This window comes from Gekko japonicus, unplaced genomic scaffold (genome assembly GCF_001447785.1).
Source record: "Gekko japonicus isolate JY-2015 unplaced genomic scaffold, Gekko_japonicus_V1.1 scaffold1968, whole genome shotgun sequence".
NCBI classification, from domain to species: Eukaryota; Metazoa; Chordata; class Lepidosauria; order Squamata; family Gekkonidae; genus Gekko; species Gekko japonicus.
The window spans coordinates 93,991-111,441 of NW_015171563.1; the positions used below are offsets into that span (position 1 = coordinate 93,991).

The following is a 17,451-nucleotide window of genomic DNA, read 5'->3' on the forward strand; positions in this document are numbered from 1 at the left end:
TTCAGCAGGGCCTGCAAGATGGAGCTCTTCCATCAGGCCTTTGACTAAGGAGCCGCATCAAATAACCAAGAAGTGACAGTGCCCTGGGCCTTGGCTTACCACCAACAGACGAGCCAACCACCAATATAGATCATCTGATTACAACACTAGTGTTGGTTCTGCCTTTTGTAAGCATTCTTATAAGTACCTGATCACTTACTAGCACTTTATGATAATGTAAAGTTTTATTATTTGTTTTAAGATTGTATACAATTTGTTACCTATATGCTTAATTTCTTTGTAAGCTGCCTTGAGCCCGCTCCGGCAGGGAGGGTGAGTTATAAATTGAATAAATAAATAAAGTTATTCATGAACTCTTTCGTTTCTCAACAGTTTTCTGCACTGCATCCACGAGCATTTTTTTCCCTTGTCCTCTTCTTCCATTGCTTTCTCAGCTCCTTCTAGCATGAGCTGTGCCATGTTGAATCCCACAATATCCATCACCTCTACTTTCATTGTCTCATATTTTAAGAGGTTAATTATGTTTCTATACTTTGTGGAAGATTTTACCAAATCACGATTACTCTTAGGAACAAAGTCCTTAAAGTACTTCATAAGTAAACTGAAAACAATCTGTTTTCTCACTGGGAAGTCATCGTTTCCCCCAAAAATGCAGTAATGAAAACAGAAAAACACAAACTGCATTAAAAAAAATCAAAGAAATACTGACTTTACTGACCAATTTTTTTAAAAAACTGACAAATTACTGACCATGATGAAAAAACTGACTTTTACTGATTTTACTGACCATTTTCCACCCCTGATGTATTGGCCTTGTGCAAATGGATGTAGTAGGAGCAAAAGAAAGTGAGCTGTGTTGTGGCCAGAGTGGTGCACATGCAGAATATGGTCATAGCAACCCTCTGTATTTGGCTTCTTCCTTAAAGGAAGAACTACATGCTTTGTGGAGAGGGTGTTAGCATTTCATGAGTTAAGCCCAAATGATGTGTGACTTTTTGTTAATTCAGTAAATATTTTGGACTGCAATCTTATGGCCACTTTTGTGAGAGCAAGCCCCAGTGAGTAGCACAGGACTGACTGCTGAGTAGACCTGCTTAGGATTGCTCCCTTTTGTCACTGAACTCAGCATAATTAATCTCCACAGTGTTTACTCTTATCTTTAGTTTCAGTAGTCCATTGTACAAAATAAGAACCGTTATTTCTGATAAGTCACTGAACTTCCAGGGACCTTCAGTAGGTTCTGTTGGATCAATTTTTAAAAGTTAGAGCATGTGCTACACAATGGTCTATAGCTCCTTTGTCTGGACATAGTGCCTTTCCGTTATGGGGTTACAATAATGAATAAATTATTTAGGTCCAGAACAACACAGACTGACTGCAAAATGACTTCCTTCATTTTCTGTCCAACAGATAGCCCAACTCGGTAAACAGGAAGTGAGAGCTCAGCACATTTTTCTGCCATTCCGCTGACTTTGAATTATCTAACTAATGTGAACTGGTTGGCCAATAAGAGCAAGTGGTAAACTTGGCTACACTGACAACTTTATGAGGGAGGGTGATGAAGAAGGAACTTCCATCACTTTGTTGTCTCAAGTCACAGCCTTGATTGTCACATTAACCTCGGGATTAAATTTGCAGATAGGTTTTATGCATCTCTTGTATCTTTTGAAAGATGAGTGAGGTTAGGCGGGTTAACTGTATAGCTGTTATGCAAACCAATGCAGTCTATATTCTATAAGCGTGTCCATAAATACAAGGACAGAGACTAATCCTAGAAAAGATGAACACTGGAAATCTGGGATGGCACAAACCAGCTGCAAAAAACTGGATGTGGTTGGAGTAGTTCTCCCACCTAAAAAGCAAGACAGATAACAGTGCTTGGGAACTGATGCACAATGGGCTGGATTTTGCAAATTTGCTCCATGAAGGGTTGCCAACCACCAGGTGGGGCCTGGGGATCTCCTGAAATTATAGAGATCAGTTGTAGAGATCAGTTCCCCTGGAGAAAATGGCAACTTTGCAGTGTGAGCTCTATGACATTATACCCCACTGATTTCTCTCTAGGAATTTCCCAATCCATTGTTGGCAGTCCTATCTCCACAAATGTCAGCACCTTCCTCCACATATGAACTTCAGTGAACACACTGCAAACATTACAAAATTCCTGCATAGGAAACTCTTACGGGTATACAATAGTGTGCAACCTCTCATCTATTCCTTGACATATACATGTGCTGGGAAGCTGTGATTAGCTCTAGATTTCCTGTCAGGTGTCTACTATACACATACAAAGGAAAATATGTTCAACTACCCAATGACTATCTATATGTAGGCTTCATGAAATTGATTTTTTCATGAAAATGTTGTGTAGATTTCTGTTATGTCTGGTGGGCAATCTTCAAAATATTGAAGCAGCAGGTCTGAGGTGAGCCTCCTTACTAAAACAAAGATCCTCTTATTTCTCACTCATCCATTTTCTGATTGCTCTTGAATGTTTAATTAATGAGAGGAATCAGCTAACAGTGCCTCAGTGAAGTCATCTTGTGTTTCTCCTCATCAACACTTGTGGTCAATCAGAAAGCTTTTTGGAGGAAAACAAGCTTTACCTTTTGTAGCATCACATTGCCTTGGTGTGCATTGACATTGTGCCGGCTGATTTCTCTTTTGTATTGATACTCATAGACTTGATTTGTGATGTTAACAAGCAGAGTGGGCGGGCTAACGTTGATCTTCTCACAATGATAGACAGTTCCGTTTTCAAGGTCAGATGGTGCCGTTGCATACCGCAAAATTAATCCCATGATGAGGCCTGAAGAGAAAAATACCAGCATTTCTTATTGTACCGACCATTCTGATGAGAAATATTACTCTCAGCATAGGCATATTTTCAGAACGCTTTGGCACTTTTTCATTTTGAAATTTTACTCGTATTGGGAATTCCACAGAGTGATTACAGATATTCTCAGGGAAATTATATATGGACAATTCATTCATTTCCCTTGAGGTCGCAGTTCTGAGGTTTTACAGTATATCGATGTGTAGCATGCTCAGAACCCTGAAGGAATGGGCGACAGCGCTGCATACTGTAGATAAGAATCCTGTGATCAGGGTTATGTGTACATTGTATTTAAAAATACTCTGTGCCAACAAACTCCCAAATCCTTTAAAAACAAACAAACAAAAAAACCCCACATTGGGTGATGCTTAGAAATTGTGCATATCTATATATCTAATAGTGTACTGGCCCCCTCTGTGCTGATCCTTAAATCCGGACATCGGGGGCACTTGGGGGGGAGGGACGCCGCTCGCCCGTCGCTTCGGGGCCGGAGGGGGGGGCGGCGAGGAAGCGGGGTGGGCTCCCTCTCTGGGCTGTGGGGCTCGGAGCCGGGGGGGAAGAGAACACGTGGAGACCCAACTAGAACACAGTAGGCAACATTTTGTTGCGGGTCTCCACTTGTATATATATTTACTTATATTGTACAATCTTACTGTGCCCTGTTATATTTGTGGGAAGGGCTGAAAAGCCCTGCCATACTGTAAAGCTTCTTCTCACTGGACCACTGGCAATCCTATTCAGTCCCTTCCTACCGTTTTGGGCCTGCACATTTGCAAGCTGATCTTTACAGCACCAAAAATGTGCTTTTAAAAAAAAAAGTACTGTGAGTCCTAGGATTCCTGATGCTATGTCTTGGGATTGTGGAATCATGGAATACATTACTCTGCCTGTGATGAGGATGATGAAGCATTGCTTGACCCATACCAGTTTCGTTCAGGGCTTTCCTCTGCTCCTAGCCTTTCTTTCCGGGGACTGGGTCAGAATAATTATGGCTACAGTTCTAAGGACCATTTTTCCTTGAAGTTTCCCACTGAATAACAAAATACTTATTTCTGACTAGACCTATTTAGGATCCCTCCCTTCATAACATAGCAACAGAATGACCAAAAAAATAAATAAATAATGAACAGGAACCAGTGGTAAATGGAGTAGGATAAACAAATAAAGAAAGAAGCAAAAGAAAAGAAATATTGGAATACACTGTTGATGTATGCCTGAAGCAAGCCTTAAAAGAGGACAGCCTTGCTGAACAGTAGAGTTATTACATTCCTCATCTAAATACCCTAAGCCCTGTGCCCACCATGTATACTGAAATCTTTAAAATAAGCCAAACAACACTTGTAGTGGAAACAGGCCATAGGCAGTCTTCCTGTGTATTCTGTGGGATGGAAGGGCAGAGGGAGGAGGGAAAAATGCTACAAAAACTGTCAAATGAGACTATTAGATCAAAAGCCAGGAGTCAGACCCAGGAGGAAAAACACATAACACCAGTCTTACAAAAACAACAAGATCCAACACTGGTACAAAAAATGCAATCAAAGAAATGAACTCCAAAAGTTCACACAGGTGATAGAAATGCCAACAGTATTACATAGCCAAAATTCCCTGAAATAAATTCTGCACTGCACTGCAAGTACACTTTAGATGTATTTTTGAATCCCAGTTTTACTGCCACAAATTTCAGTCAAACACTGGTGTACTTGGCTGATTGCACTGTAAATGTAAAAGGTATGGCATTTGCTTCTAAGCAAGAATATTTAGGGTCAGCTGCAAATATCCATGCTACCTTTGCCAAAGCACCATTTCTAAGGACAGATGTGACATATGGATCCAGTTATGTTCCCATTTGTGTGCAAACTAGGGGATTGAGGGTAACAGGTTTAACAGAAAAATGGACCAAACAGTTATAAGGAAGCTAAACTCTGTTCCACCTAAATTCCCAGTCCAGTTTCCATTTATAGGGTTGCCAGCTTACCAGCTATAGTGGACTATCTCCCACCACTGCTCCTGCTGCCCTATAAAATGGGGAGAAGTTGTTTATGCCACTTCTCGCTAAAATCTGGAAGTGACATCACTGATGCATTAAGATTTTGCCCATCTCAGTGAAATCCTTGAGCAGAGATCTCCAACCTTTTGATAGGATTCCCAACCTCCAGGCGGTGGCTGGAGATCTCCCACTATTACAACTGATCTCCAGGCGACAGAGGTCAATTCACCAGGAGAAAATGGCCACTTTGGAAGTTGGACTCTATGGCATTATACCCAACCGAGGTCCCTCCCCACCCCAAACTCCACCCTCCTCAGGCTCCACCCCCAAAATCTCCAGGTATTCCCAATGCAGAGCTGGCAACCCTACTTTTTGAGCCTGTGGGCACAGCCACAAAATGGCTGCTTCAGGAGGCAGAGACAACCACAGAATGACAGGGAGTAAGGTTATGCATAATTCTAATGATAGCTCTCCAGCATTTCATGCAGAAGCTCTGATTAACACAAAGCTTTTATAAATGAACAAATTGTTGAAAAAAATATTTTCTTATCTACTTATACAAATGATTTGTTAAGGCTTGGCTGCTCCACTTGTAGTAGTACAATGCTGAGGAAAATGCTGAGTAAAATATTACAGCAAATAGTACAAGTGGCAATAAAAAGAGACATAATTAGTTTGTGTCCCAGCAGGTATCTGTTATCTGAAGTAGCCTTCTGGCGCCTGGAAGAGATAATGTTCCCTAATGGAGGGTTTCCAATTTCAGTGAGCTTTCTACAAACAAACAAACAAACAATGGACTATATTGCACAGGAGCTATGTAAGTGCCATCAAGTCACAACTGACTTATGGTGACCCCAGCAAGGGGCCTCCAAGGTGAGTGAGAATCAGAGGTGATTAGCCATTGCCTTCCTCTGCAAAGTCTTGCTTTAAAAACAACAACATTGTTTATTGATATTTCAAAAGTATACATAAACATAAAGATGTCAATGGTGGTCTATATTGAACAGTAGCCCTAGTTTTATCCAGTTATTGCTACCAGTTTCATCATTACACTATATTTACCGGCATGTAGAAATAGTAATATAGCAAGTAAGAACGTCAGAGAAGCCATGTTGGATCAGGCCAATGGCCCATCCTCTTCACCACTCTGTGTCATAGTAGCCAAAACCTAGGTACCATTAGGAAGTCCACTAGAAGGGCCAGAACTCCAGAAGGCCTCCCACTGTTGCCCCCCAAGCACCAAGAATACAGAGCATCACTGCCCCAGACTTAGTATTCCATCTATACCTTGTGGATAATAGTTACTAATGGACCTCTGCTCCATTTATTTATCCGGAAAGGGGTTGAAAGGTCCATTCCACAGAACTCAAATGCTTTAATGGTATTTCATTTTATTATTTTATGTTTCAAATTTATAGTCTGCCCTCCCTGCAAATGGGCGCAGGGCAGATCACAACAAATAATTAGGCCATTTGGCATCACAAAAGGCAATAATAAATAATTCATTCAAACATTAAACCAAAGGCTGGGGCCAGGGCAGAGAAAGCCCTGATCCTGGTCGAGGCTAAACAGACATCTCTCAGGCCGGGGTAGGGTTGCCAACCGTGACTTACCTCGCCGGCGGGGGACTCCTGGGGGATCCCGGTGTGTGCGCGCACGCACAAAGCGTGTGCGCGCCGCATTCGCGTCACAGGGCAATGACGTCATGACGCCGAGCACGCTGGGGGCGGGGGCATGACCATACAAGGGAAAACCATAGAGTTTTCCCTTGTATGGCCGTGGCCCCGCCCCCAGCGTGCCTGGTGTCATGACGTCACTGCCCTGTGACGCGCACGCCGGGGCGGGGTTCCACCCGGGGCCTGATTCCCCGGCATCTGGGAACGGGCCTCTGGGGCGGGGGATTTTCCGCCCCCCGGGGGGATTTGGCAGCTCTAGGCTGGGGATAACCAGCAGATCTTGATCAGCAGAGTTTAAGGCTCTCTGGGGCATATATGGGGAGAGATGGTCCCTTAGGTATGTCAGTCCCAGGCCGAGCAAGGCTTCAAGTACCTTGAAGCGGATCCGGTACTCAACTGGTAGCCAGTGCAAGTGGCGTAGCACCGGCTGACTGTGTGCCCACACAGGCAACATAGTCAACAGATGTGCCACCGCAGTTTGCACCAGCTGGAGTTTCTAGATCAAAAATAAAAATAAACCATTCCAGGAGAGGCTCCAGCACAAGGTTGATGAGGTAAAATACATTATCAGTTGATACTGTTGAACTTGAAATCAACAAGGATAGGGAGTGGTTTTCTTACTACCTAATATGTGGTCTGTTTACCAGGTACATTGTGTCTCCATGGCTGTAACAGGATGGGGGAGGGAGGTTTCCACTGATTATGACTGGGTCTGGAATTCATTTGTGTTTTAATAAATACTAAAATTTATCTGCAGCAAATGCAATAGATGCGAGACTTTAAGTACAGCAGATGTTTTTAATCAATATTGTCAGGTCACTAATGGAGCTCTTGGTCTGTGACAGCTCCTAAAGGAGCAGAATATAGACACATTTAATTCCAGATATTAGAAAAATGAATGAATGCCCCATATGGGGAGCCACTAGAGACAATTGTTGCAGCACTAATTTTGAATATTACATGAGCACTTAAGCCGAATGGTCAAATTTCAGAAGTGTTCACCCTTTCTCCAAGATCAGGGCAGCTAAAGATCATGTACATAAAACTTTAGTGCTTAAGTATGTTTCCACTGAACTCCACATAATGATCCATGTGGTACGATTCCCCTAAGATAGTACTCTGTAAGGCTGAGGTGGGGGAAATCACATATTCAAATAATCCCATTTTAATGCCCTCCCTGCATGCTGAAGGCTATCTTCTCAGGGATGGATTGGCCATTAAGGCCACCAGAAAAAATGCTAGGGAGGCCAGTGGTCTGGGGGCTAGCCCCTTGGGCCTGAGTGGTCACCCCAGCCCCATGTTAGGGACAACCCTGATCACATGTGGGGCAGGTGAACAGCCACCACTGTGGTGAGCCAGCAGCCCACACCTTGTGCAGAGGCTGCCCAAGCTACCCACAATCAACCAATGTGGCAAGCGAGCTGGCTGCCCAAGGGAGCAGCCCTCAGTGCAGGCAAGTGAGAAATGTGTCTGCCTGCAAATGAGCCAGCTGCCCAAAGGAGTTGCCGCTGTTGCAAGTGAGTGAGCTGACTGCCCCAAAAGGCCACGAGCAGCTGCTTACTTTTCTTCCTTTCCCATTCTGTTGGAGGGGGCAGCGTGGGGGGCAATGCTTTCCAGTCCACCCCTGCCTCTTATCCTTGGTATGCTAATGCTCCAGGTACAGTGAGGTTTGTTTTTACATGTAAGAGTATTGAAACATACATCTTCCAAGATGAAGGACTGGTATAGTGAGGGAGGGAGGGAGGTTGCAACATCTCTTTACCAGCTGAAGGACATCTGCAGTGAGCTTGTTCCTTCTCTGTTACAGGCATTTAGTCTGGGCATGGACAAAGGTATGAGCTGATGGACTCTTGATCCATTGGCTCAGCCTCTGCAATCCTAATCAGAGTTACTCCCTTCTAAATCCATTAACTTCAATGACCTTAGAGCTGTATAACTTTGTTTAGGACTGTACTACAAATGTGCCCTCTTTATAGTCTAATAAAAATGGGGGCCAAATGTGGGAATTCAAAGCCAACAATAACCAACTGAAGTAAATGCTGCTCTAAAAACAAGCCCAGAGCTGTACAGCATAAATGATTCAGTCATTAATTCATCAAAGGATATTTAAAACATCACCACACTACAATTTACTCCAGATTTGACAAACGAGCAGATATTGTCAAACAAAATGGATGTCTTGTAAACTGAAATCCTGAAGGAGGAAACTATGAAAGTCCTGGCATGGGAAAGAATGGTGGTATGGGCTTCTCCCACATGGCCTAAGACTTATGACATAACATTTCTGGTACAGAAGGAGCCATACTGCTGCTACACTTATGCTAGAAAGGAACCATGACATAATCAGAATGATTCCAGGAAATATTATGGATGATTATAGTAGAAGGGAAGCTTGAGCTTGAAAACAGATGCATAGTTACTCCATTGCTATTGTCAGGGTTAGCATGGTGGTGCACCTGCTGAGGCCCTCAATACAGCAGAGGGCCAACTGTGTGGCTCACCCATTTCTGTCACAAATGGCATATTGCTCCAGAGGCCCCTGCAATTTCATAAAGCTCCCATAGAGTCCCATTTCTGGTTAAGAAAGATAAATGGATGAAGCAGAAGAAAACTCTTTCACGTCCCTGTTAGCCTTGCCATTGTTGATGGGCTCCATCTTCCAGGAACCAGAGGGAGGGAGAGTACAACATGCACAAGGGATAAAGGTGCTTAGTGGGGGGAGAACTACTGGAGAACCTCTTGCACAAGGCCTTTACCACCTGATCAGGATGCATGTGTTTCTTTTATTTTTAAAAACCTAATCTTAGCTAAGGACGTTCAGTGTACTTTCATACATACATACAGATACTATCTGTAGCTCACATCTACTCAGAATACTTGAAAGAAGTGCATGGAATACTTACTATGAGTCTTGACATCTTGGGAGCCAATCTACAAACAATATGTGTGGGGGGTGGGGGTGGATTCTTGCCTTGTGCTCATACAGACATCTACTTTGCAATTATTTTTCAGAACAACAATCCTCTATAGCACAGTGAACTACACGCCTGCAGATTTGCATCACTGCAAATCAGACATTTAATTTTACCATTCCACCTGCAAAGACTATTGTGAAGTACTACCCGGCTTTAAAATTGAAATAAATCTCCTCAGGTACATTTCTCCATTCTGACTTGGAGAAAGTACAAATATTCAGTTTTGAAAAGGGGAGCTAAACTGATTTTTTTGTGTGTGTGGTTGATCAGTTACAGGCCTGAACTTTGAAAAGGCAGCCTCCTTTCCTTTTTGTTTCAAAGGTCTACATGACTTCAATAACAACTTCACTGCTATGTATAGAAAGTTCTGCAGCACATGCTCAAGAGTCTGTAAGAACAGATCTCAGCTTGCAATCAACAAAAGTTATTTGCATTCAAGAGGATGAAGATATTTGCTTTGGAGTCTGTCTTACACTAGTAAAGACTAGTAAAATCTCTATTGGTAACAGTACAGTCCTAAACAGTCACACTGTTCATTGACTTACAAGGGTGTAACTGTGCTAAGGACTGCACCATATCAACTGGCAGACTGGGCCCAGCAGAGAGTGGGGCATAATAATGCAGAATACATAGACTCAGTGGGTGCGTGGCCCAGAGGGACTCTCTCAGTATATCCCAAATCCACCAGTGTCAGTTTTGCAGGACAGGCTTTTCTCTCTCTGCAACGAAACAGTAGAGTACATTACTTGACACCTTTTTGACTCACAGGAATTTCATTCATTCACTCTGGGAAATGTTGTTAAATGTTGCTTGGGGGGAGAGGAGACCTTGTTTTCCCCTCAGCATTGGCTACTTCAGATTGATTAGTTTTGCCACAGATTTTTAACAGGAACAACTGGGGCTTGAGCCTTGGGGAGGGGCTGTATAAACTTATCTGGGGGTTGATTTCATGGTCATGAATTAGTGTGGCAGAAGCCAGGAACCACCTTCATAAACTGAGCTTAGACTAGCACAAACATATATTTATGTGATGAACTATAGCCGCTGCCTGTCAGCCTGGCTGAAATTTCCATCACATGGCAATTATCACAGACGAGTTATCTTATCAGCTACAAACAGCATCAGTCAATGGACTAGAGCGTGCATTGAAAAGGAAGTGAGAGGGGAGACAGGAAAGAGCACGGAGAGCTGTTCTCTGCCCTTCCAGGCCAAGAGCTACCCTGTTTCCAAATTGCACAGAGAGATAAATATGCACGTACTGCATATACTTGTGCAAATGAATGGGGTGGAGCTCGCTGCTGCAATTCCACTCTCCCTTCATGCACATTCCTTTGTCCTCCAGGGAACACTCAAAATACATTATTGTGTGAATAGGCTCTACGTACTAGATTAGCACAGAGGTCCCAGCACTGACTCAAAGTCAATGGCCTGTCTACCTTACTCCAGAGGGAGGTACCCATAGCCACTTTTAGTATTATTGCAACAGTTGCCAATGGCTTTGAGGCATGAAAAATCATACCAGGTCCTTAATGTTGGCTGCACCAACATTATGGAACCAGCTCCCTCATGAGATCCGCGCTCTCTGGGATCTCTGCCAGTTCCGGAGAGCGGTGAAGACGGAGCTATTCCGTCAAGCATTTAACAACTTGGACTAAGCATGATTGCACTTTATAGTTGCCGCCATGGGTATGTTGTACTGTGTGTAAATAGCGATTTTACTGTACTGTTATAGATTGTTTTAGAGGCATTGTTTTATTGGTTTTAATGTTGTAAGCCGCCCTGAGCCGCTTCGACGGGAGGGCGGGATAAAAATCAAATAAATTAAATAAATAAATAAATAATAAATAAATAAATCCTCAAGCACATCAGGACTGTCAAGCAGGGGGCTCATAGGGATGCCAGCCTCCAGGTGGGACCTGGGGATCCCCAGGAATTATAGGTCACCTTCAGACTATAGTCACAAGGTCCTCCGCAGAAAATGGATGCTTTGGAAGGTGGACTCTATGGCATTGACTCCACTGAAGTCTCCCCAGGCTCCATCCCCAAATCTCCAGGAGTTTCCCAACCTGTGTCTGGCAACTCTACCCCTCATCCCCCACTGGTGGCCAGGGAGGACCTGGCAAACGAGAACAAGGCTGGAGTAGAGAAGAAGCAGATGGCTACTTCTGTGTAAGATAACATTCATAGCTTCCCTGAAAGTGAAAGGTTATGTTGGTAAATCTTCCAGAATAAAGAGAACTGTATAGACTTCAGATGTTTTCTGGCCAGTGGAGAAGTGCTGTGTCACTGCTTCATCCCAGCAACATGCCCGGAAGTAGAAGCTAGAAGCTCAGAAAAAATATATACTGCAGGTTAGGAAAGGCACAAATAGGTATAGAAAAAAGTCTGCATGGTTAATAAACAAAGTAATGGAAGCTGTAAAAGGTAAGAAGGATTCCTTTAAGTGGTGGAAAGCTAGTCTCAGTGAGGTTGATAAAGGGGAACACAGGCTATGGCAAATAAAATACAAGTCTGTGGTCAGGCAGGCAAAAATGGAATATGAGGAGCATATAGCGAAAAACGTAAAGACCAACAATAAAACTTTCTTCAAATACATTAGAAGCAGGAAACCAGCCAGGGAGGCAGTGGGGCCCTTGGATGACCAAGGGTAAAAGGAGTACTGAAGGATTATAGGGAAATGGCTGAGAAGCTGAATACATTTTTTTCCTGTCTTCACTGTGGAAGATGAGAAGTGCTTGCCCACTCCAGAACCACTGATTTTGTAAGGGGTGTTGAAAGACCTGAGTCAGATTGAGGTGACGAGACAGGAGATCCTATGACTGAGAGACAACTTAAAAACTGATAAATCACCAGGCCCGGATGGCATACATCCAAGAGTTCTGAAAGAACTCAAATGTGAACTTGTGGATCTCCTTACAAAAATATTTAATCTTTCATTAAAATCTGCCTCCATTCCTGAGGACTGGAAGGTAGCTAAAGTCACTCCCATCTTTAAAAAGGGTTCCAGAGGAGATCTGGGAAATTACAGGCCAGTCAGTCTGACATCGATACCTGGTAAGTTGGTGGAAACTGTTATTAAGAAAAGAATTAGTAGGCATACTGATGAACAAAAACTATTGAGGCAGACTCAGCATGGGTTCTGAAAGGGAAGATCTTGTCTCACTAACCTGTTAGTGTTTTTTGAGGGAGTGAACAAACAGGGTATAAATTGAATGAATGAATATGGACAAGGGGGACCCAATAGATGTTGTTTACCTTGATTTCCAGAAAACATTTGATAAGAGTTCCTCATCAAAGGCTCCTAAGTAAGTTCAATAGTCATGGGATAAAAGGACAAGTCCTCTTGTGGAGCAAAAACTGGCTAATTAATAGAAAACAGAGAGTGAGTATAAATGGGCAATTTTCTCAGTGGAGGGTGGTAAGCAGTGGGGTACCGCAGGGATCAGTACTGGGTCCAATACTTTTTAACTTGATCATTAATGATTTGGAGTTGGGAGTAAGCAGTGAAGTGGCTAAATTTGCGTATGACCTAAAATTGTTCAGGGTAGTGAAAACCAGGGAGGATTGTGAGGCACCCCAAAGGGATCTGTCAAGGATGGGAGAGTGGGCGTCAATGTGGCAAATGGGGTTCAATGTGGCCTAGTGCAAAGTGATGCACATTGGGGCCAAAAATCCTAACTATAAATGCACGTTGATGAGGTCTGAACTGGCAGAGACTGAGCAAGAGAGAGATCTTGGAGTCGTAGTAGATAACACACTGAAAATGTTGAGACAGTGTGCAACTGCAATAAAAAAGGCCAATACTATGCTAGTGATTATTAGGAAGGGAATTGAAAACAAATCAGCCAGTATTATAATGCCCCTGTATAAATCAATGGTGTAACCTCATTTGGAATACCGTGTACAGTTCTGGTCACCACATCTCAAAAAGGATATTATAGCATTGGAAAAAATGCAGAAAAGGGCAACTAGAATGATAAAAGGGTTAGAACACTTTACCTATGAAGAAAGGTTAAAGCGCTTGGGGCTCTTTAGCTTGGAGAAACGATGGCTGAGGGGTGATATGATTGAGGTTTATAGGACTGTGCATGGGATAGAGCAGGTAGAGAAAGAAGTACTTTTCTCCCTTTCTCACAATACAAGAACTCATGGGCACTCCATGAAATTGCTGAGCAGTCACGTTAGAACAGATAAAAGGAAGTACTTCTTTACCCAAAGAGTGATTAACACATGGAATTCATTGCCACAGGAGGTGGTGGCGGCTACAAGCATGGACAGCTTCAAGAGGGACTTAGATAAGCATATGGAGCAGAAGTCCATCAGTGGCTATTAGCCACAAGGTATAGATAGGAACTCTCAGGCTGGGACAAGTGATGCACTGTATTCTTCGTGCTTGGGGGGGGGGGCAACAGTGGGAGGGCTTCTAGTGTCCTGGGCCCTCTGCTGGGCCTTCTGATGGCACCTGGTATTTTTGGCCACTGTGTGACAGACTGTTGGACTAGATGGGCCATTGGCCTGATCCAACATTGGCTTCTCTTATGTTCTCTTATGCTGCTTTAGCTGCAAAATTCTAAACCCACGTTTGTGCAGTTGCAAATGAATGACACTATAGGCTACATATCCATTTTATCTTTTTCCTATCATACAACAAATATAAGCTGCAAAATTCATATATGTACCTGGCATGATTATTTGGTTTGAGGTAAATTTTGTAATATTTGTATGGCCATACTGGAAACCATTAGAGGAGCAACCTGCATTGGAAGTGGAGAAGGCGTTGAGCTCATGAGCTGATAAAATCTCTCTTGAGATAAAAGTGAACTAGGGCAAGGTTTAATGGATGCTCACAATGATGACATTATCCCACAGAGTTCATGAATATTTCAAAAGAGACTGCAGAACAACAATATGGATGCAACTGCCAACCACTATAAATAGCTGGTAGAGGCTAAAGAAAATTGAAAATGAACAAAAAAAGTGCCCTTAGCAGTTTTTCATGACAGCGCAAATTCAAATAGTCTATCAAGTAAATGGAGTTTGTGGACCAAAATGATGCCTGTCCAAGTGGAAGACATGAAATAGATGATACCTTTTATTAGCCTGGCTCTCTTTGGTTAAAAGCAAACAAGAAAACAGTGTAGAATAAGAAGGGTTATTTGTAGATTATGAATTGCCATCCAATGTGGGTCTGACCCGCTTACTTGAGGACACTTGCAATCACTCCATAGAGGATACTACAGTGTGCTTGTGCTGTGGATTGCAGCCTTATACTAAAGTCCTTCTCCCCATCAGGAAGTGGCTGTTACTGACCTCAGGTCTAATGTCCCCTCCCCTCCCCTATCTCCTTCTTGCCTGGCACACCACTGCTGGTGAGCACATCACTGTAGTCAGGTCAAGTGCTTCCTGCTTACAGATGCCACAAGCCTAAAAGAAGCACAGAGAGGAAAACTTCAGAAGCCTTTGAAACATGTGACCGGATTGTGGTCAGATCACTGAAGTCATCAACAGCCTGTATCGTAGGGGAGGAAAAGGTTATACTAGAGTCTTATGGCTGTGAATACATATCCTATTCTCTGGGTCGAGAGGAAACAGAATTATTGCCTCGGATGTAAACCAGTGAATCAAAGCATTAGCATTGCTTTTCTGTCCTAGCACATTACTAGTAAACTCTAAATTATACTGTTCAATAAATTATCCAGTGTTACAGTAGATATTGCTGCAGAGCCTGCAATGGTCCCCCACTGCCTTCCCTGAACTAATTCGACTGCTTACAGTCAGCAAGTGAAGTATTGTAGTTCAAAATCTATATAGGATGGAAAATTGTGTTTAATTTCCCCCAAAAACTAATCTGTTTCCTAAACAATTTTATACACGTCTATTGGATCAGGTTTCCAGGGTAGGCTTCCTCCAAAATCCATTATTCACTTTCTGCCACACATACCTACCTATCTATCCAAAGGTCTATGGTACACATATCCCCTAAAACACTTTATTTACTTTTTAAATCCAGAGCTTTGATGGGCTTCAGTCTATGGCCTGACTTACACAAGAGGTACTCCCTGTTCTACCATCTCAGGAGTCTCTCTACACAACCAGGAGAAGTGGATGGTAGAACAGTGTATACCTCTTCAGACTGCAGATGGGGAGAATAGTTTTTAGTGCTTTCCCATGTCAAATTCCATGCAAACAAACAGTTCACTCATCAGGAAGAAAGGTCATACTTTAGCTCTTTGCATTGCTGTACTTGCTATGTTTTTGCTTCGTTTTCCACAATGCAGAGATCGTGTGAAAAAATGAAATCCTTCACCCACAATCTGAGATGGTATCATCCATTTTACCACCTCAGCCCTCTGACATCTCATTCCTGCCTCATTCTGCTGCAGGTGTATACTGAGCCCAAGTATCTGATTAGGCTGTTGATTCTGAATTGCAACATCAGGCATTGTGGAAGTGTTCACCCATTCATACGACTCAAGCTTTCTGTTGAGTGTGTTTACGAATTCTTTTTTTTAATCTCTAATGTTGGTAGTGAAAGTTAAAGAAACACTAATGATGACTATTCTATCCCAAGAACAATGCATTCAGCTGATGTCAGAACCAAGTCAGCATTTTTCAAAACAGGCAAACTGTGTAACATATCCTGACAGGGCTCTGCAATTTCTAAGGTATAGAAGCCCTCCTCCTGATGCCTTTAATTAAAACTGCAGTTTCCTTATTTCAAGGAGTGCAACTACAGTATTCAATCTATAAACTATAGAATGCTGTCCCTTTCCCATGGCTATCATGATGCTTATAGTGTCAGTACTGTGTGGCTGTTGCCATTCCCCCCACCCCAGAAAGTGAAACCAACTTGAGTAATTACAAAAAAAAAAAGGACCTGCACATCACTTTGTGATACATAACACATTAATTACCTGCCATGTGTTTTCCTAGCGGCAGCATTCACAAAGGCTACTTTGTACTCATGGCTTACAGAAGAAATTCAAGAAACCCACATAAAGAAAAATGTAAACTACAAGAGCCAAGACAGGATAATATTCCAGTGACAGCATTTGGAGAGGATCATTTTTCACAGCCTGCTGTTTTAGAGCACAGCAAAAACAGCACAAATGTTCAGCTTGTCAAAACGGCATCAGACCATGAGGCAGGACCCAGGGCCCCGACGGGCTGCCATCTGGTACATGGGTACATAGATTTCGCCCAGGTTCATTCATCATAATCCTAAAAATTACAATCTTTTAAACAAGACTGGGGGGGGGGTCGCAGGAAACAAACAAGAGTTTTTGGAGCTCTAATATGCTCACTGAAGGCCATTAGGTTGGCAGCAGACTCAAGACATTTACTTCCCTCACAAGTTATCCTCTAGCTCTGTGAGAGAGAGAAAGAGAAAGGATGGACGGATAGCATTTGTTATTTCACTGCACAGTTCAATAGGCTTGTGGCTTTCAACTGAGCACATTTCCTTCTTCTTGGGAGCTTTGTCAGCAGTGTCTAATTATACAAATCATGCAACAAGTTTAAAATGCCAAGGCACAGCTTGCATTGAAACACTCACCATAGACCATGGCGCCTCCCGTTTCGTGCAGAAAGCGGAATCGGTGGTTTTTAAACAGCCAAATGGTTAGTATGGTAAGGATGAGCAAAAAGTTAAAGACCAGCAGCTCCACAGCACCCTGGTGATAATACTGGTCCTCATCTTTCACTGATCCCAGTTTTCTTGACTTCTCCATTTCATCTCTGTTTATGTACACACCTCTGATATCACCCCAGAGAGTTAATTAAAAAAATGCCAAACTAAACATAAGCTCCACAAGTTACACCCTGTGTATCTGCTTTGGTAAAAAAGAATGTCTAGACAGCACAGAAATGCACAACAAACACATCTGCTTTATTTGCAGCCTCCCGGCAAACTGCCACAGCTCAGAATTCTGCTGGATTCTGGTTACAACTTCCTGTTTTCCTCTTAAAGCTGCCCTG

General features: G+C 42.8%; 1 protein-coding gene across 1 annotated transcript in view; it reads right to left on the reverse strand.

The window, feature by feature from the left end:
* LOC107117601 (sodium/hydrogen exchanger 9-like) overlaps nucleotides 1-17,204 on the reverse strand; it is a 32,146-nt gene extending 14,942 nt beyond the window's left edge. Inside the window, exons 1-2 of the mRNA XM_015419748.1 lie at nucleotides 17,030-17,204; nucleotides 2,607-2,809 (exon numbers count right to left, since the gene is read on the reverse strand). Of these exons, the coding sequence (XP_015275234.1) occupies nucleotides 2,607-2,809; nucleotides 17,030-17,204 (378 nt within the window). The remainder of the gene's footprint in view (nucleotides 1-2,606; nucleotides 2,810-17,029) is intronic.
* Nucleotides 17,205-17,451: the final 247 nt, after the last annotated feature.